The following is a 21,334-nucleotide window of genomic DNA, read 5'->3' on the forward strand; positions in this document are numbered from 1 at the left end:
TGATGAGAACACAATATTAATCACATTAGTGACAGAAACCAGCTGGAAAAAAGAGATCCAAAACAGAGAGGAAGACAAAGAGCATTGGATTAAAAAAATTGCCCTGCCAAATTTCCCAACATGACCTTCTGATCCTGTCCTGGTCATGCCAGATCCTCACCGCCTCTCTTCCATTGTCATACCTCAGGAAAGGCCAGAAGCAAACCAAAATCCCCACAGACCAGTTCCAATACTTCATCAGGAGCACCCAGAAGGCTGAGTGTGTTTAAAGAGGGGGAAGTTTGGGGGAGATCTGGTGCCCTTGGGCAACAACAATGACTAAGTACCTCAGCAGCGAAAATAAGGGCCCCAAAGACAGAACGACTTCCTCTCCTGCTGCCTGTGTTTCATATCCACAGAATTGAAGGAGTCAGCTTGGCTGCAGGAGTGGGTTCCGTACTTACGGATGGGCTTCAGTTCAGCAGGAATTCACGGGTCCTGGATAATCTTATCTAATCCATTATTAGCTGCATTTTTCATCTTAAATGCACAGATAACATGCCTCTGATAGGGTTAATAGCGTAGGGCGCTTACAAGTGAGGGTCAGAATGAAGATTGAAAGGCTTGCCGGGTAAAACTCCACAGCACTTCACTTGAAGACTTCAAAGGTGGTGAAACGATATGGCGCTTGGGTGACAGGAGGACGACTGCGCTCTCTTTCAAGCAGAAAATACTCCCATAAAAGTGAAATGCACTGGACTTAAAGTTCAGAGAGATCAAGGAAAAAGGATGGATTGATTTTAAAGGCAAATGTTTATTTAAATGATGCTGCAGCACAAGAGAGTATGTGTAATTACAAATTAGCTGAAGATGATAGGCACCACAAACAAATGAATGTTCAACAAGCCAAGAAAAATTGATTTTGGAGTACTGCAGTTATTTTGGAATTATTATTATAACCGTCAACATGTATGTCGGTGTCAATAGAAAAAGTTCAATAGGGATTGTATAACAATAGAACTTTTTGCATTGTCAAGCTACAATTCTCTTGCTGTTTAATGCAAAAAAATGCTGTAATTAAATTTTTAATTTGGAACAAATGTAATCTGTAGTTTGTTTCATAAGAAAATCTAATTACTGGTTAAAACTAAAGATGCACTGATACCATTTTTTTCAACCCATTCAATTCCGATACCAAACTGAGTGTTATACAATCCCTATACTGTGCAGTTTTTTTAATTCAATGTTTTTTACATAATGTAGTTTCTATAGTTCTTGTGATAAATTCAGATGATACAGTGTATCTTCTTTAGTAAAAATAACAGACCATTTAGGCCTACTAAACATGACAGACATTAAGGTAGGCTATTATAAGGCATCAGATTTTTCCTCTGTGCTGATATACTTTCATTTTCTCCATCTAACTCACGGCGAGATTTGGCGAGGAAGTGTTTAATAAGTAAAACTGGCTTTAGACAGTTTAGTCTGCATCAAACCTGCAGAAAAAAATAAGCTTTGCTAAAAGGCAATATCACAGATCACAACAGATCTTATCAATGTCATAATGAATGCTGTAAACCAGGCTACATTATTGGAGCATTCATTACGACAGGGATATGATCTGTTGTGATCTGTGATATGGATTTTTAGCAAAGCCTAATATTTTTTTTCCGCAGGTTTGACACAGACTAAACTGTCTGAGGCCAGTTTTACTTATTAAACATGAGTTAGATAGAGAAAGCTAAAGTACATCAGCACAGAGGAAAAATCAAATGCCTTAAAATAGACTACCTTCATGGCTTTTGTTGGCTTATAAAATACACAGAATATAGCACAGGAGCAAGATCAGATTTGAATCGGTACTAGATGGCTAATACCTGATCCAGCAAAAATATGTGGTATCGAACTGATGTCCGATCCAAGTATGGGATTGGTGCATCCCTAGTTAAAATCAAATGAAATCAAATGTTTAATGTACTTGCTGACACTGTGAAAAAGGTGAAAATCAAGGAGTTTATAAATAAAAGGTGTAAATATTAAAGAAAAAGTGAATATTGTCTTTGAGGTTGGTAAGATTTTTTCAATATTTTTTTTTTTCGTAAATATGCCTGTTATGCTCACCAAGGCCATATTTATTTGATCAAAAAAACAGTAAAACGGTAATATAGTGGATTATCACTAAATGCTCTTCCATATTAAGATCTTTTATAATTAAGGTATTCCTGTGGTGGAATATTCAAAATAATTACTGCAGTCTTTAGTGACATGCAATCTTTCATAAATCATAATATACTTATTTGCTGCTCAATATTATTTTCTATTATCAATGTTTAACAGTTTATCTGCTCATTTTCTTCTAGAAACCGTGATTTAACTGTGAAAACACCCTTTTCAGGATTGTTCAATGAATCAATTATGTGAAAGAGACATACTTTTAAGCATTATAAATTTCTCATTGAATGCTTCCTTGCTGAATAAAAGTAATGCTTTCTGTTTAATAAAACCTTACTCGCCCCCAACTTTTGAACAGTAGTGTATCTGTATATATAGGAATGTGCATCAATGAAACTCCCAGTCTCTGTGCTTAAAATCCCCCCCATCACTCTCAGCACACACTCCCACTGCTGCTCAGATCCTGGGGTTTCTTCAAGACCCAGGTTACCTGCCACTGACCCGTTATCAATGAGCTTGCACAAACTCCCTGAACTTCAGCTGTCAGTGAAGGTTTACATCTGTTCAGAAGGTTAAGTGTGTCTGACAGCTGTTTTCTTTACCTGCCTGATTTGTGAGACTTGCTGTTAAGGGTTGAACTGCATGTGGTTTTAGTGTTTTTATGCGTTTGCTTCAGTCCAGAGGAGAGCATCACCTGTTCTTGCATCTTACAGGCAGCTCAGTCTTTCCTCTTCTTCTTCAACCAAACCCCTGCAGCAACAACAGGAGAGAAAAAAAAATCACATCAATCTGCTTTTATATGACCCAAAGCTCTGCATGAAGAATTGAATATGTTATGCTCTGGTAGAAGCAATGCTAAAGCTAAATTGTGAAGAGTTAGTTCAACTATTACATCTAACTGAAATAGATAGCAAGAGATGTAGTCAAAGGATAAACTTGACATGCAGCAATGATGAGTTTTTAAGGTTTATAGTTTTATTTTTGAAGTGTCCTATAATAGTTTTACATTCATCCAAGGTCAAAGAATGCTTTACGTTTCTCAATTAAATAATTAAAAGTACATTCAATTGCTCTCTCAAACCAATCCCTTGCAAGAGTCTACTCAGCTCTCATTTGTCAGATAGCCAAGTCATAGTTTTTGTTATTGTTGTGTTATATTTGCCTCATGCAGATGAGTGGGCTTGACAAACCACCTGTAGAACACACACTCTTTCATCTCTTTGACACTTTAACCGACATTTGTACCAGACACATTCTTATGCTGCATTCACACCAGATGCAGATGAAGCATCAAGCGCGAGTGATTTACATGTTAAGTCAATGCAAAGACACAAATAGACATCCTGCGCATGTTTCGCGTGAATGAGGCGGCGCAAATGATGCAATTCCAGCAAATGAAGAGGTGGGAATTGAACTTTTTGCGTGAATTCTTGAGTTGCCAAAACTGAACTTCAGCAGACATTCGCACTGCGTTAACCAATCAAGAGCTTTTACTTGTAGGGCCGTGATTATGATATAGCGCCTGTTGTTGACGTCCCGAGGAAGAAAATCCTCTTGCCGGCACCAGACAACAGTTGATCAAACCAGGCTTGGCTCAGTCGGAAGCACCACTGAAAGCCTCCATCATCCAGGTATAGTTTCTGGAGGAGTTGATAAACTCACAGAGCTGGGTGCACCTCTGAATGCATCTAGTGGACTCAGTCACGACATCAAATAAATATACGCTGTTTATCAGCCTTCCTAAAGCACATAAGCACAGCTCTTCTCTCAAGAAAATCCATGTTAGCCATTTAGCAACAAGGCTATAGTCACAGAAGCCTCATGGCTTATCATGGGCAGACAGAAGACCTGCCCATAATGCGAATCCGCATCTATTGTGAAGTGAATTTGACGCGCGAATGAATCGAGTAAACTCAAGACAATAACGCGTCTATTTACGTGCAAATAGCACAATTTATTCGCACGTTCCATGTCTGGTGTGTACATGGCCTCACAATCAAAAAACATTGTGCATCTATGAAATGTGCTTCACACAGGTGAGTGTGCTTGACAAACCACCGGTAGAAACGCTCTTCTCTCTATAAAAAAACCTCCCCCTTACTCTAGCACTGAATCTACCTCTGCTTCGTTAAATCTTTGAATGCCTCCTCAGTTGTGAGTCGCTTTGCACAAAAGTGTCTTGCTAAATGACTAAATGTAAATGTATATTTGATATCATAGTGCATATTTTGCTATTTGTTTATTGTTTTTCAGATTTAATATAAAAAGAAAGTTGGGGTATAGCAGTGAGGTTGTTACATCAGGTTGCAATCTGTTACAAATGGAACTGTTTAGGTTGGTAATAGAAATAAATGTACGTTTGAATCCAGTACGTCGTTCTCCTGCTACTTTCATCTCAACTACTATCAAATGTGCACTTCTAAGAGAAATAAAAGTGTCATGTTTCAATATAACATGTGCAGCACTATAAAAATCAGGTGTTGGTGCCACCATCTGGAAAACTTTGTGGCATCGATGCCGCTGCTCACAGATGTTATTCTGAAGCCCTGAATCATAATAAGGGCACTTTAAGCAATGCCATGATGAACTGAAGCTGGCACAGATGCTGGGATGAATGGTGCAAAGTCTGTAACATTTAAAACTGATAATGATGCTGAATGTGGCATCAGAGATACTCATCGACAACCGGCATCTGGCAAAAACTGCATTTGGGATTTTTCTCGAGCCAAACGCTGATGAAGATGGCAGCACAGTGTCATTTGGGGTTTGTAGAGCAGACAGGCCTCCAAAATCTGCACGAATGTACAAGCCAAGCCCTCATCTCTTATTCATCGAGGATAAAAAAGTGGCAGTGACATGAAACTGGCATACCGAGAAAAAATGACTACAGTATATACATCCAAAGCCAGAATAAACAGAGGTGTGAAATTAGCTGGCTGAACTATTGACAAAAAAAAGCTCTCTCTGCCGTTGTAATGAGCTATTGTTTGTAAGTTGGCCGTTTCCTGAACCTCCAGGGGCAGGAATCTCTATTTTAAGGGTCTTTTAAGAGATTTATGTTATGTGGTAGATGCGTCATGCCATATCCACCAGGGGAGACGGGGAATATTCCCAATCCGGTGATGCTGTGACAAAGACACGTGTTTAGGGAAGCAGGAAATGACTTCACCTTTTCTGGGACTGTAAAAGGGATGCACTTCCTATGACCTATCTTGGCCTCAGGAATGAGGGCACTATTCTTAGGGATGTCTTCATTGTGTGTGGTGTCACTCATTTTGTCTTGCAGTGTAATGATATAATTAAACACACACATATCCTCATATTTACTGTTTTCATGCATATTCATAAAGCATAACAATATATCTGCATATTATATACATTACACAAATACACAAATCTTAAATTATCTATGACACTGCATGTAAACATAAATAATAAAAAAGATTAATAATAATAATAATAATAATATTTCACAACGATACTATTTTTGATCTATTTGTAATATAATGAAGGCAGTCTTGTGAGACTTCTTAAAAACGTTTAAATGTTAGTGTATCTGATTTACACTAACTGGCCACTTTATTTGGTACACCTGTCCGACTGTCCAATGCAAATTTCTAATCAGCCAATCACATAGCAGCAACTCATGCATTTAGGTTGAGACGATCTGCTGCAGTTTTGACCGAGCAATGGAATGGGGAAGAAAGGTGATTTAAGTGACTTTGAATGTAGCATGGTTTTGGTGGCTGACGGGATGGTCTGAATATTTCAAAAACTGCTGATCTACTGGGATTTTCACGCTCAACAATCTCTAGGGATTACAGAGAATGGTCTGAAAAAGAAAAAATATCTAGTAAGCGGCAGTTCTGTCGGTGCTAATGCCTTGTTGCTGCCAGAGGTCAGAGGAGAATGGCCAAACTGGTTCCAGCTAATAGAAAGGCAACAATAACTCAAATAACCACTTGTTACAACCGAGGTATGCAGAGGAGCATCTCTGAACGCACAACATGTCCAACCTTGAGGCGGATGGGCTACAGCAGCACTTCTGGGTGCCACTCCTCTTGGCAAGAACAGGAAACTGAGGCTGCAATTCACGGACTCACCAAAATTGGACAATAAAAGTTTGCAAAAACGTTGCCTGGTCTGATGAGTCTCGTTTTCTGCTGCGACATTCGGATGGGAGGGTCAGATTCTGGCATCAACAACATGAAAGTATAGATACATCTTCCCTTGTCTCAACGGTTTAGACTGGTGCTGGTGGTGTAATGGTGTGGGTTACATTTTAGTACCAATTGAGCATCGTATCAAAGCCACGGCCGAACACGTCGATCCCTTTATGACCACAGTGTACCCATCTTCTGATGGCTACTTCCAGCAGGATAACATGCAGTGTCATGTCGCGAATCAACTCAGACTGGTTTCTTGAACATGCAAATTGTTGAATCTATGTAACGAAGGATTAAGACAGCTCTAGTAAGTTGTACCTAATAAAGTGGCCAATGAGTGTATGTATAAGCAATATTAATACTTGAGATTTTCTAAACAAGTGGCACCAATGACCCCAAAGTCATCTTAATGTATGCATTTTTATTTTATTATTTTTAATTATTATTATTATATATTTTTTACCTATTATGAAGCATGCTGGGGTGTGTTTTTTAATATTCTTTATCATACTGTTTTTGAGTGGTTTGTCTGTATGATGTATCATGATGCTACTGCCCTAATCTAATTGCCCCTTGTGGGATTATTAAAATGTTTCAACTTGAAACTTGTCTTGCATTACCTGTAAGCAGCAATCTCTATGTCTAAATTCATCTTCTGATTCAGCAGTTCTTCATAGTCCTCACTTTGATCCTTTATCTGGAACTGAAGATCAGCCTCCTCCTCGTCGAGCTGAGAAATGTAATTCTGGACAGAAACAACACAGATGTGAGATCCTGAGAGCCTCTGCAGCAGAACATGAACAGTGAAAGTTTGTACCTCCAGCTCTTCAATTTCCTCCAGGTTTTTGGCTTTTCTAGCTTTTACTTCACTCTCCAACTCATCTCCATGTTTCTTCAGCTCTGCCAACTCTTTCTCCAGCTCTGCACTCTGCAAAGGATTGACACATTTGACACAAAATCCTTTCTTAAAGGGGTCTTATTCTGCACACTTTTAAAAGATGTAACATAAGTCTCAGAGAGTGTGTTTGTAATGTTTAAGCTCAAAATACAGTAAAAATAATTTTGTAAACTATTTGTAACTGCCCATTTTAGAGCCGTTTTGGTTACTGTCGATTTCAATTAAAATGAGATTGTGCTCTTTAGTGCGGTGCATTTTTTTTACATTAATTAAGCATTGATAACTTTTTTATTTTGAGCATTATAAACTCTATATGATGGAGAATAAAGCCCAAAGTGTCTTCTTTCCAAAGATACATGAACTATGAATGTAGCCCAAATTATCCAGCAACTTTTACAGTTTTAGCTTGGGAAGGTCATTTTTGCGAAAATGCCTCTGACAGTGAGGATAAAGAAGGACACTGATATATACTCTGAATTTGTTTTTACAGAAATCTCATTTTGCATGCTATCTTCATCAACTTTGAAAAATAAACTAACGAGATACTTGGCTTTCAAGGCATATATTTTTACTAGGACTTTTACATTAATGTTTTCCTGAGTTGTGGAAAAACAAATATTGAACACAATACAATTTCTTTTCATAATGTATAACTTTTTATATTTTGACAAAGTATCTTCTTCTCAATGATGGCTAATTTGTGTTTGTAACTTACTGGAGTCAAGAACTGTTATATTTTAAAGTTAGGTAGGTGTAAATCCCCAAAAGTGCTGGCTGACAGGTTTTAAAAGAGGGCGGAGCTACAAATGCCTATACCTCAGCATAGCGGCAGATTCAAAAACAGGACTAATGTTATCTCTGTGAAAAAACTGAAAATGTCTCATAAGAAGGCAGTTTATTGAGACAAAGGTGTTCATTTGTGCATCCTAAAACTTTGCATTTATAATGCCTCTTAGGCTGCACTTACACTGCAGATCTTGATGGTCAATTCCGATTTTGTGACTGTATCAAATTTTTTAATAACCAGCTTACTAATAAAAGTGACTCGTATTGGATTGTCTATATTTACACAGCATGACAAGAAAAAAAAAAAGAGCGGGCGCTGACTGATAGCTGATAATTAAAGAGTGCTCTTTTCTCAATTCATAATGTGTTCGCAGGGTTTCATTTTTTAATTTTTGGGGATTTTACTATAGTTTATGAAAGAAAAAGTTGTCATTTGCCATCTTTTTTTGATCTAGGCCTTTTTAAACCAGTAAGTATCTAAATGTAATGTCCATGGCGTAATAATAGTTTATATTGGTTACGTGGCAGATGTTGCGCTCTCTCACTCTCTCTCATAAACATGCTTAATACTTGTGCTACGTGACAATATAAAAGCTTTTTAGACTTCCTGTATGAAATTTAAGGTTTGGGACATTCAAGTCTGTTCTGAAATGAAAGCGTCAGAGTTGACGTCGTTCTCTGAGGTTTTTAATGATGCGCGACTCACATTGACAGGTATAAATCAGATCTACCTGCTTACACTTCAGACACGAAGGCACAGAACTGATTCATACAGAATAAATTTCCACATATGAACAAGTTCTGAATCTGATTTTAGTAAATCGAAATCCATGTGATTTTTTACTAGCTTACATGTACATGGGCCATATCCGATCTGTGCCACATGGGAAAAAAAATAAATAAAAAATGGAATTGAGTCACTTGAAACATGCAGTGAAAATGCAGTCAAGGTCTCTGACATAGGGCTCTATTTTAACGATCTTGGCGCAAAGTCCAAAGCGCAGGGCGCAAAAGCATTAAGGGCGTGTCCGAATCCAGTTTTGCTATTTTAAGGATAGAAAAATCCACTTTGCGCTGTGACGCATGGTCTAACAGGGTTGAGCTTATTCTCTTAATGAGTTGTAGGTTTGTTTTGAAAATAAACCAATCAGAGTCTCATCTCCCATTCCCTTTAAGATACAGTTGCGTCGCGCCATAGTGCATTTGCTATTTACATGATTGACTTTGTAAGTGGAAAAACTGAGCGTTCACTAGCGAGAAAAAAGTTAAACAGATTATCTGCATCTTTACTTTCAAACTCTTCTGTGGATAAGGAAACGTGTTGTAAGCACAGACATCAATTAGCTTATACATAATTAATTTCATTTATTAAGTGCAAAGATTTCAAAACTATTTCTAAATTCAGTTCTGATTTCAAGCAAACGAATAAATGAACAATAATAAGTGTGGTCAAAAACCTGAGTTATATCTAAATACACATACTATACTCCATATGGTCTAAAACCTGACAGGTGGGAAAATCTAAGCTTGTTTTTAATAAAACAAATATATAAATATGCATATAATAAATAATACTGCTACTAAGAATAACATTATACTAAAGCAAGTTGTCATTAATAAACGGAAAAAGCCCCCCTAAGATGAAGAAGGCATGGAGGCGGTGGTTTTTATATTTATGTAGAAAATAATCATTTTTGTAATATTTTATTCCTTTAATTATTTTTTATTTGTAAAGATATTTGCGTATTACTGTACATCCTTTGTGTATTAAACAATGTGTAAGCGAGGCACACAAATAACGCGCTCTGTGCTGGACTTTAGACCTCCTATCAGCTGGTCTATTATGCAGTCTATTTCAGATCCTAAAAACAGCAATGAGCCAACAATGCACCTTAACACACCTCCTTTTTTAGACTAGAATGCCTATGGGTGCACATATGAATGCAAATACATTTGCTATTTAAACATTGTTGTGCAACACGTCAAACAACACTTGCATCAAGCTGAAACTAGCAAACAACATTTGCGTCACGCCTTGCGCCAGGTGTATGATAGGGCCCATAATCTTCAGCAGGTACTGAGCTAAATCTGTAATGGCAGATGGCTGCTTTTCACTCAGGGTTGTTTATACTAATGAGGGAGAGATCATCACTAATGGGTTTCCCCCTCCAATGACATGTACAAAGGGAGAATGTTGATCAAAGTGTTTTTATGAAGTGTGAAGCCTGGCTATGTTCACACACTGTTGCTGCACAACTTTGTTTAAACCCCTTATAAAAGTGAGTTTTGCATAACAAGTCCCCTTTAAATAAAATAAACGCATCAGTGCATTATTTTAAGCATTTATTTAAAAATATATTAGAAGGCGCTTAAATATTCTTTAAAACCACATATATCAAAATCTTTAAGCAGAAGGAGCTGAATGAAAAAGAGTTTAATCCTAATATACAAATCTTACTCATGAAGCATCATGCAATCATAAATCAAAGCATGTTTGTTCAAATGAGCCTGGTTTTAATGATATTTTTCTACATTTCTGACACAAGTCTGGATTCCGCTCCAACAGTCTCATATGTTTATTCAAAATAAAAATATATGCATAAAATATTAATGTATTTATTTTTATAAGAAGTGCATTTCTAAGTTTTTTTTGTCTAATGTTTGACAAAGCTTGCATCACTGATTCTATCCTCCCTTGGTTCTTCTTTAAATCAATCTGTACTCTATAAAGCACAACATAAATAAAGGCAGTGATTTCCCAAAGTGCTCAGCACTATAATCTAGACAAATGATGGCTAATTTGAAGAATGTAAAATATCGGATCCTTTAGATTTGTTTAATATTTTATCTTTACAATGTAATTCCATTTGCGCCGTTTCCCGACCTTGATGACTTTACAATGTGGAAAATAGTCTATATTTCTATACAAAATCATTATGGGTGTCCAAACACAGACTTTCACTTTGCATAAACACAAACAGATGCTGACATATACCACAAAGCTGGGCTTAACATAACCTTATGTTGTAATTATTGCCTATTTTGCTCTTAAATTAGCAATTGTGAGAGCATGTCTGAAAACAGTTGACATTTCATGTTGCATATTCACCTATAAACAAACACAAGGCAGAAAAGTGTCAGCCACGAGCGGCCCCGCTGTGAGTAATTACTGTAATCAGGTAAGTTAAACAGTCAGCTGTCAGAGATGGATGGAGATTGCATGCTCTGTTTCTCTTTCAGGTAGATCACGGGAGGCTCCGAGCTCTGTTATTAACAAGCTGATGATACGTCAGCCCATGAAAATGGTTGTCGGGTCTCGAGTGAGAGTAAGAGACTAAGTGTAGTCGGATGCCCCCTCTAGAGAAAACGATCCGTGTCTCTGTTGAATTACACAGCTAAACGAGACCTGATTTCACCACCAACAGTTTGTTTAACCAAACTGTCTCACAGAGCAAGCAGATCACTATTATCCATCCTTAAACAGCAGGAGAGATCGGGCGCTGGGTATATTAGGCCTGTGTCTGAAACCAAAGTCAGATGCCTGCTGCCTATAGCTAGTCTGTAACATCATAGACAGCACTTTAAAGAAATTGATGTTGGGGTCAGTAACAGATTTGTTTATTTCAAAACAAACTAAAATGCAATTTATGTATACTGTCTCCAGCTGTAGATTTATAATTTAACACAAATGTATTTTGATCATTTATAGGCTGTAATATTAAATGTACTGATAACATAATATGGAAAAAAAGTGTTGTTTATGTCTAGGTTAAAGACACAGTATCTCATATTTGCCACTAGAGGGTGCATCTTAATAACAAACAAAGGCTGTTTCTCAATATACGTTCTTCAGCGATCTTGCATCCTCGTGTTCTTGTGCAACGTCATCATCAACTGCCAAAGTTCAGTTCCAAAACTCAAGACCGCAAGAACGGAGGACACGTGAAACTTCCCGGATGTGTTCTTGATATCGAGGACACATAGATGCAGACTTGAGCTGAGCACTGAACTCGCTCTAGAAGTCCCAGATGTCATTGCGACTGGAGGTGGGAAGCGAAGCATTTTATATAGATTTATTAATAAAGTTCAGAGATATAACTTATTTACCTCAGGACTAGGGCTGCACGATTAATCGAAAAAAGATCACGATCTCGATTCGACTCTATACACAATCTTAATTTAGCTTTTCGATGATTCAGCCAATTATTTTTTCAAGGTCAGGAGAGAAACTTAAAGGCAGTCGCACAATTCCTAACAGGAACATGAACACCTTCAAATGCTGTTAAAAGTGTCACATACTGTATTTATAAGGTATAATTCACCCAGAAATGCCATTTCTTTCCTCATGCAATAATGTATTTGCGGTCGCGAAATCACACAAGAGCTAACCACGAGTTACCGAGAACGCACTCATGTGAACGCAGCACACCAACGACAGCTACTTTAGTGAACAGAACCTGCATAGGCTGTGAATAACACAAAGTAAATGTGTAAATAACACTCAGTTTGTTGCACAGAGCGATCGTTTGAGAGCCGCGCTGAAAGAATGATTTGCATGTGTTTGTGTTTTATCACAGTGACGGCAGCCATGAGCTGCACTAGGAAGTGAAAATTAACATCACTTAAATGATCATTTTAACATTTTGCGGTTATGATTACGACAAGCATTTGATATGTTTTTCTTTCATTGCGAACAACGTGTTGTGCATGAAATTCAATGTTTTACAGTGTCAGTATAGCTACTCTAGCTTATATAATGCAAGAAAGAATCTGATAATGACAAATGTCTGATTTTACCAGTAAAAACAAATGGTCAATGACAAATGACAAAGACATGCCTCAAACATCCTAAATCAACTTTATATTTATGAATAGTTGTGTTCTGATGTTAGCATTTTACTGTGAATTAACAAACAAGACATATTGAAAGTCTGTTCAAGTCCACCATATTGACTGTACAAAATTTAGCATTTTAAGCAACAGTAGAGCTTTACATAGGCCGAATATTATTATTGTTGTTTTATCATATCATCACTTTAGAATTATAAGCTTTTATCTGACATTTTATCCAAAATTGAGTTATTGACATATTCTTATTAAATGACAACTTATTGTTTACATTTAAAAAAAAAACTTTTAAAAAATAAATAAATAAAATGTTGCACACGTACTGTTTGCTATATGGATTGCAAAACTTTGAAGCTCAAAATCTCAAAATCATTCAGAAAGCAGATAGAACCTTATAAACCCAAGGTGACGATATGTTTGAGAATTAACAAAAATAATAGAATACTGATATTAACCTTTATTTTACATCTAAGAAAGAATTGTGATCTTGATTTTAAGCAACAACAATCGTGATTTACATTTTAGCTAGAATCGTGCAGCCCTACACAGGAGTTTCCCTAAATAAAATGGTGAATATAAACATTAACATGAAAGGAATGAACACATTAAGAGTGTTTATTTGCTGAAATTCGTATTAAAATATTTTTATTTATATTGTGTAATGTATATTTGTAAAGTCTTGCATAGTGTATATTGTGCAAAGGGAAAAACAATAAATCATTGTATGAATGCGGGAATGTTGAAATGATTTTTGGTTAAAGATGCGTGAGGGTCATGTGACCATCAGGAAGAACGCAGCAGCTTATTTCTCATAAGACGCATTCTGTGTCCTCGCCCTCTCCCAAGTTCGTTCCTCAGAGGTAACCTAGCAAGACAGCTCTTCACAAGAACGCAAGTCTGTTCTCTACGTTCTTGGAATCGAGAAACAGCCATAGACATTTGCTGCATCCTAATTCGCATACTATCTATCCTAAATAGAATAGAATTAGTATGTCCCAAACCATAGTATGTTAAAAAGAGTATGTCGAAGGTTCCAGGATGGTTTACTATTTCCGGTAAAAATACGAAGTGTAGAAGCATAATTTTAGAAGAATAATTTTAATCTTTGGGTGTTCCTAAAATGCATATGTTTGAGACACTACAAAGAAAAAAAAAACTCAATTTCTAAAAAATAAATATGTTTTATATTAGCATTTCAAAAGATATTTCTGGACACTATTGTTTACCATCAGCCCACTGAGACAGACTTGAAAACTGTCATGATACAAAACAATTACAAGAGAGCCTAACAGATAAAGAATATTTATTGACTACAGTATAATTCCCAGTAAAAATAGAATCATCTGTTTCTTTAGATGCCATAATTTCTCTACCAACAACTGCACTGCACACAAGGAATTGGAAATCATATAAAAAGTAAATATAAAATTTATGCTGTAAATGCAAACTGACTATCTGAGAGCATTTCTGTAGATTACTTACATAACCTCTGAGTTCTGATGTCCACTAATGCCTATATACACTCACTGGACACTTTATTAGGTACACCTTATTGCATATTGGATTCAAAAAGGTACTATACTGAAAATATTCCCTAGAGACTTTGCTCCATATTGACATGAAAGCATTACGCAGTTGCTGCAGATTTATCGGCTGCACATCTATGATGCGAATCTCCCGTTCCACCACATCCCAAAGGTGCTCTATTGAATTGAGACCTGGTGACTGTGGAGGCCATTTGAATACAGTGAACTCATTGTCATGTTCAAGAAACCAGTCTAAGAAGATTCATGCCTTATGACATGGTGCGTTATCCTGCTGGAAGTAGCCATCAGAAGATGGGTACACTGTGGTTAAAAAGAGATGGATGTGGTCAGTAACAATACTCAGGCTGTGGTGTTGACACAAGGCAAATGTAATGGTACTAATGGGCCCAAAATCTGCTAAGAAAATATCCCCCACACCATTATATCCACTAGCCTGAGCCGTTGATACCAGGTAGGATGGATCCATGCTTTTATGTTTTGATGCCAAATTCTGACCCTATCATCTGAATGTCGCAGCAGAAATCAAGACTCATCAGACTAGGCAACGTTTTGCAAATCTTCTATTGTGCAATTTTGGTGAGCCTGTGCAAACTGTATAGCCTCAGTTTCCTATTCTTAGCTGACAGAAGTGGGACTCGATTTGGCCCTTCTGCTGCTGTAGCCCATCCGCCTCAAGGTTGCCGTGTTATGTGTTCAGAGGTGCTCTTCTGCATACCTCTGATTATTTGAGTTACTGTTGCCTTTCTATCAGCTTGAATCAGTCTGGCCATTCTACTCTGACTGTGCTTGACCATGTCTACTTGCCTAAATGCATTGAGTTGCTGCCATGTGATTGACTGATTAGAAATTTGCGTTAACAAGCAGTTGGACAGGTGTACCTAATAAAGTGGCCGGTGAGTGTATACTGTATGTATATCTATACCTCTAAATGAAGAGAGAATATACTACGAAGCAAGAAATGGAGATGAAGCAGAGCAGACTGTCCATCACTGATCAGGGAACAGAATCCTATGTCATGTGTTGGTTGGAGATGGTCAGTTTATTTTAAAAGAGGAACTACGACCACAACCGCAATAATTAGAACCAAACCACTCTGTTTGTTATCTCAAACCTAAAGGTGACATTTGTGGCTGACTGACTACTTTCTTGCTCTTCAGAATGTAAACGAAGGCAGGGAGCGACTCCCAATCATCTCAAACATTAATCCTGAACGATTTCCCATTTTAAGCTAATGCATCGTCACTTTTTCAACCTTGCCTCGTTTTTTTCAGCCTAAAGTTTCTCTTCCTGCCATTGAGGGAGGCTGACAGGTGAGATTTTATTACTATGGCTCAGTACGATTTGCTGTCTCCTGAGGCACTGCAGGAATGTGTGAAGTTTATGAAGTTTATGACTGGGGGAGAGGAGTGCGTTGGCAGAATGTGAAATGTATTGTTCATAATGAAAGACAGTGAGAGAGATAAACACTGTTAGAGACTATACGCTGCTCACATCCTCCTGGTCCAATCTCTGGGAATAAACACTCTGGGCAGCAGGAGTTCTCTTGCTTTATTTCTCGGCTGTCAGTCCAACTGAAGACGCTGCATTGTGAAACAGCCCCCTCCCTCAGTAAAAGTCCTCTGAAACGCTGATTTTCAGCATTAGGGCTGACACAGGAACTCGTGTCTGATGCTGAGCTGTTGAGGTGGTGTGTGTTCAGGTCAATCATTGGAGTTAAGCTGTAGCCTTGCACACGCCACACAGGTTTTAGAGTGACAACTGCTTTTGAATGCAGGACTAAATCTCTGAAATTATCATTCTGTCATGTGCAGAATAAAAAAGTATTAGGTTACCTTTCTTACATTTTACATTTACATTTTATATCTGTATATTAGAAAATGAGTTAAAACAAGCTGATAACATTATTTAAGCACTTGTAATAATAATAATAATAATAATTATTATTATTATTACTATTATTATTATTATTACTATAATGCTATATTTTATAACAGTCCTATATAACAACCCTATTTTATATTATTGTATTTACTGAAATTATTAATAAAACCTAAGAGATTTATATAAGAATTAATCCTATAGAGCTGCACGTATCATAATTTATTTTCAAGTATTTAAGACCTTTATAATATTAACCTGATCAATACTTTGTTAAAAAAAACTTTTTGTTTATGATTTGATGAAAGAGAACAGGTAAAAAAAAATGAAAAACTGTCAGAAATGTTCTCTGTTGTCAAAATGTCAGGGGTAAAATAATTTTTTGGTATTAAAATGAACCTGTTGTGAGCAAAAAGTTGGACAAACACCTGTTGTATGATGAGGTGATACAAAATAAATATGAAAAAAATTAATATGGCAAAAATTAGTTTGTTTGCTAGATGGTTTAATAAACATTTCAGTTTTCCACCTATTTTTTTTTTCTTAAAGGGTTAATTATTAATGTCACATAAATCTGCATCCTTTATATAGACAAAACTAAATGTCTATATGAAACTAATTTATGTACATTTTAGTATGAAATAGTGAACTTGAATCATATTAAACAATTGTCCAACAGTTGAAGTGTGACCAGTCAAAACACTGACTGGCAAGTGATTTAAGAAAACTTCTAATTACAGTGACTGGTAAACAAATTAAATTAAATTAATTAATTTGTGAACTCAATAAAACATCTGACTTATTTACAGAATAAGTGGCTCTGATTGTATTGCTTCAGTAAGTTCCACAGTTCAAAATTCTCCAGAAACGGTTTTATTTGTTCATTCATTTTGTGGACTTTATTTGTTCATTGTTCATTCATCGGAAATCAAAGATCAGTTTTGACCATATTTGGACTGGTCATAAAATTCACCTCTGATACTGCGCAGTTCATCAGTGCCTGTTTTTCTCACACAACGTCTATAGTTTTTTATGCAGTGTCATGTCTTTTAGGGTATACTCACACTAGGCATGGTTGTCTTGAACCGTGCCCAGACTCGATTGTCTCTCCTTTGCTCTCACATTAAATTTTTTTTGCCTTCCATGTCATTGATGATTCAATGGTAATTTTAACAGAAGAGAAGCGCTTTCACTCTATACATATCTGGAGTTTGCTTTAGTTTTATAGTTTTGTATTATTTTAAGTCATTTGATATGCAGTGACACACATTGATCTTTTAATGAACAGATCCACCACATTTGACACGCATAAATGTTTATGAAAGTCACGTATTAGGAGGTTTGCTGAAGGTGGCAGCTGTTATGCTATGAGAGGTTTTTATCTTTAATAAGTCGTAAGTTTTGGGCTCTGGCTCACTTTGCACTCACACTACATGTATACCCCGCAAAAGCCCAACTGAACTACGCTCTGGCAAGATTCGGAGCACACACACTTGTCAAACAAACTGGGAAATGGGCACGGTTTGAATAGACTAGTGTGAGTACACCCTTAGAATTCTAAACTTAACATGTGGTGCAGTGGGCTTTAGTCTCCCTGCCTCTACTATTTGTTTTAAAAATAAGAGTCCCACATACATACTAAACTTAATATAAGGCAAGATAAAATTCAAAATAAGATGGAAAATTATCATTGTTGTAATCTCACTAGGAAATACTGAGGAAATACTTGAATATTGAAACGTAACAGTCTGTTTTGCTCCAAATGGCCTGTTTTCACTAGGATTTTCACTCACAGGATTTACATGAGAACAAGGAATCAATAGTATTTGAGGCTCATGGTATGCCATTTCCATCTATTAAACTCTTCAGCTATGCGTATTGCATATGTATATCCAGATTTTCATTATAAGGCACCTTTAAAACTCTTAGTAAAACTATTTAATATTGGTTTAGAATCATTTGTTTGTAAACACAGAAGATTTGTTTTGTCTCTTTTTTGCTACCGTTTTGTCAGCAATATAAAGCATTGGACTGTCTTTTCATGGATCAAATCTTAAGTGTTAATGAGAGTAAACTCACCAAGTCTTTGAGGACATTCACATCAGTCTCTTCAGAGATGTCCTTCACTTTCCCTCCAGTCAACCTGGCCAGCTGCTCCTCCTTTTTCTCCTTTCCTGCGGCATCAACGGTGGCAGCGCGCGAGCCTTTGAACTCAAACTAAAATGCAGGAAAAGTTCACAGCTTCAGGTTTCAAACATCAGAGTTACCACCCATCAAGCAGACAGCAGGCAGAGAAGATGAAGCACTGATTATTCCCAGAAGAAAGAAGAGCAAATGAAGGCCATCAGGTGAGCAGGTGCAACCAGTCCAACAAAATCAGCCTCCAATTATTGTTCCCCGCAAATCCCAATCAATATCAATTGTGAGCGGAACAATTGGGCCTTGTGCAGCGCTAATGAAACAAAGCACTCGTTTTGGCTTCTGAGACCACCTGAGAGAGAGCAATGAATAGAAACACAGACCAAAAGAAAACAGGGAGCAGTAGTAAATGATACGTTTATGTGTGTTTTTGTATGCACGACTTTTAGCACCCACACACTAAAAAACACTAGAAGACTCTTGAGCCTATAGAGACTCTGTAGTGTCCCGGTGCAGAAGTGCTCTTCTTATTTTGCACAGGAGTCTGGGAAGGGCTCCAGAGCTCTGATTATCACCGTGACCCCAGGCAAGAACAGCCACTCTTGGGTCAAACGGGGTCAGAGGGCACTGGTGCTGTAGGATGACCTTCAGAAAGCCCTCCATCACCCCTTAAACCAAACCGAGATGACAATAGTGCTCTGTGCTGGATGTGGACTGAGCTCTCTGTCCTACAAAGCTGTCCCCTGAAGTAAAATATGAAGACAAAAACAAGCAAACTTCCAGCACTGAGATGTGTTAATCGGTCATTTCACTTATAGAAGAAAATTTTGTCATTATTTACAAAGCACATTGGGGCTTTTTAGTTCTTCTCCAAACACAGAAAAGTTTGAACATTATGTAAAAAAAATTTTCTAAAGACTTTTTCTTTGGGTGAACTTTAACACAATTTTAATTACAATAAAAGTATAAACCACCTGATAAAAGTCTTGTCTCCTATCCAGGTTTTAGGAACAACAAATAATAACTTGACTTCTAGTTTATGATTTGGTATCAGAAGTGGCGTATATAAAAGGCAAATGTCTCTAAATTATGCCTATTTTACCAAAACAAAATATGAGCATGTCTTGATTTTTAATTGTTTTATTAAGACAGTAAGGTCTGACTTTGCTAAGACAAAAGTCTTGTCACTAAACAGAAATAATGTACAGTATTAAAAATTATTAAAGTTATTTGGAATGGCAAAGAAAGCATACTTGCAGGACCCCCAGAGTTCATCAAGATTATTTGGATTCATCTTCAATGCCTCCTCCATCTTACCCCAGACATGCTCAATACAGTTCATATCTGGTGACTGGGCTGACCTTTGCTTTCAGGAACTTTAATGTGGAGGCTGAAGTATGAAAAGGAGCGCTATCCTGCTGAAGAATTTGTCCTTTCCTGTGGTTTGTAATGCAATGTGCAGCACAAATGTCTTGATACCTCAGGCTGTTGATGTTGCCATCCACTCTGCAGATCTTTCGCATGCCTTCATACTGAATGTAACCCCAAACCCTGATTTTTCCTTCACCAAACTTGACTGATATCTCTGAGAATATTAAGTCCATGCAGGTTCCAATAGGTGTTCTGCAGTATTTGTGATGATTGGGATGCAGTTCAACAGATGATTGATTGGAAAAATCAACCTTCTGCCACTTTTCCAAATGATCAACTAGAAGTCAAGATATTATTTGTTGCTCTTACAACTGGCATAGACGACAAGCCTTTTGTCAGGTAGTGTTAATTGATTTAGTTTTTTCTGCTAAATTAATGTACATTTCTACATTTTTAACGATTTTCCAAGACTAATCAACAAACATTTCTATTTTTATCAAGGTTAAAATGGTTGTGCCATTTAATAATTCTATGTAAACCACAACATTTTTTCCTCTACATTTTTGATGAAAGAAAGTTTAAAAAGAACAGCATTGACATACTTTAAATATATAAAGTCTTTGCAGACAAATTAATTGCTTCCTAAATGAGTTTAATAGCATTACCTTCTTCCTACTAACCCTAAACCTTTGAATGGTTTTGTAAACACTGTCAATTTAGCTTGTACATATCACTAGGATACATGCATTCTCAGTGTTCTCCATGCATATATTACCTTGAGATTTTCAGCCAGTGTCCTATAGTACCCCTTGATATCCATGATGGCTGGTGTTATGTCAAAGGGAGGGAACTGTAAGGATACAGTTGAAAAACCTTCATCCAGAGGCCCGGGCTCACACAGATTTTCCAGCCTCTGTGAACAAATGCAACTCATGACTTTCGGTTTCTCCTCAGGTAACAATATCTGTCTGTGCGAGACAGGGCAGCTGTTCATTAATCTGGCCCCGATGAAGTGTTCACGAAAAGGAGATTGAGTCTGAGTCTCAGCTTGTTCTCATCAACATGAATAATGACAGAGCGGCAGATGTATCAGGATAATAATAGCAGTTAATAAAACAAGAAGAACTTGTGTTTTCATTTCATACGCCTGCACTGCGAGTTATCCCAGAGGGAGGTCAGTGGATATTTCGCTGTGTACCCCCAGACCCCCCATACACCACATTCTTTCGTTCTGTGTTTTGAGGAACCATGTTTCCTGTCAATCTCTGTTCCCCCAAACTTGTTCCCCTTACAATCACAAGAGACATCTTAAACGGCAAAACCCCCACAGGCAGTACTAGATTCCTGAGCTCAATGGACTTTTCCAATCTCGAATGAGAAGAATTGCTGTTTGGGCCTTACCATTTCATGCTGCCTCTCCATAGCAGCCAGCTGCTCCTCATAGATGCCAACTTGTTCTCGAAGGGCCAGGCAGTCAGTGGTAATTGCATCCACCTCCTGAGTTGGGTAGCAGAAATAAAGGTCAATTCAAACACAATACACTCACCCTC

General features: G+C 37.3%; 1 protein-coding gene across 1 annotated transcript in view; it reads right to left on the reverse strand.

The window, feature by feature from the left end:
• Positions 1 to 773: 773 nt before the first annotated feature.
• Positions 774 to 21,334, reverse strand: part of vimr2 (vimentin-related 2) — a 32,476-nt gene continuing 11,915 nt past the window's right edge. Inside the window, exons 5-10 of the mRNA XM_087281823.1 lie at positions 21,186 to 21,281; positions 20,560 to 20,697; positions 18,354 to 18,491; positions 7,135 to 7,245; positions 6,938 to 7,062; positions 774 to 2,901 (exon numbers count right to left, since the gene is read on the reverse strand). Coding sequence (XP_087137949.1) covers positions 2,859 to 2,901; positions 6,938 to 7,062; positions 7,135 to 7,245; positions 18,354 to 18,491; positions 20,560 to 20,697; positions 21,186 to 21,281 — 651 coding nt within the window. The 3' untranslated portion in view covers positions 774 to 2,858. The remainder of the gene's footprint in view (positions 2,902 to 6,937; positions 7,063 to 7,134; positions 7,246 to 18,353; positions 18,492 to 20,559; positions 20,698 to 21,185; positions 21,282 to 21,334) is intronic.

This window comes from Danio rerio, chromosome 14, assembly GCF_052040795.2.
Source record: "Danio rerio strain M-AB ecotype USA chromosome 14, GRCz13ab, whole genome shotgun sequence".
NCBI classification, from domain to species: Eukaryota; Metazoa; Chordata; class Actinopteri; order Cypriniformes; family Danionidae; genus Danio; species Danio rerio.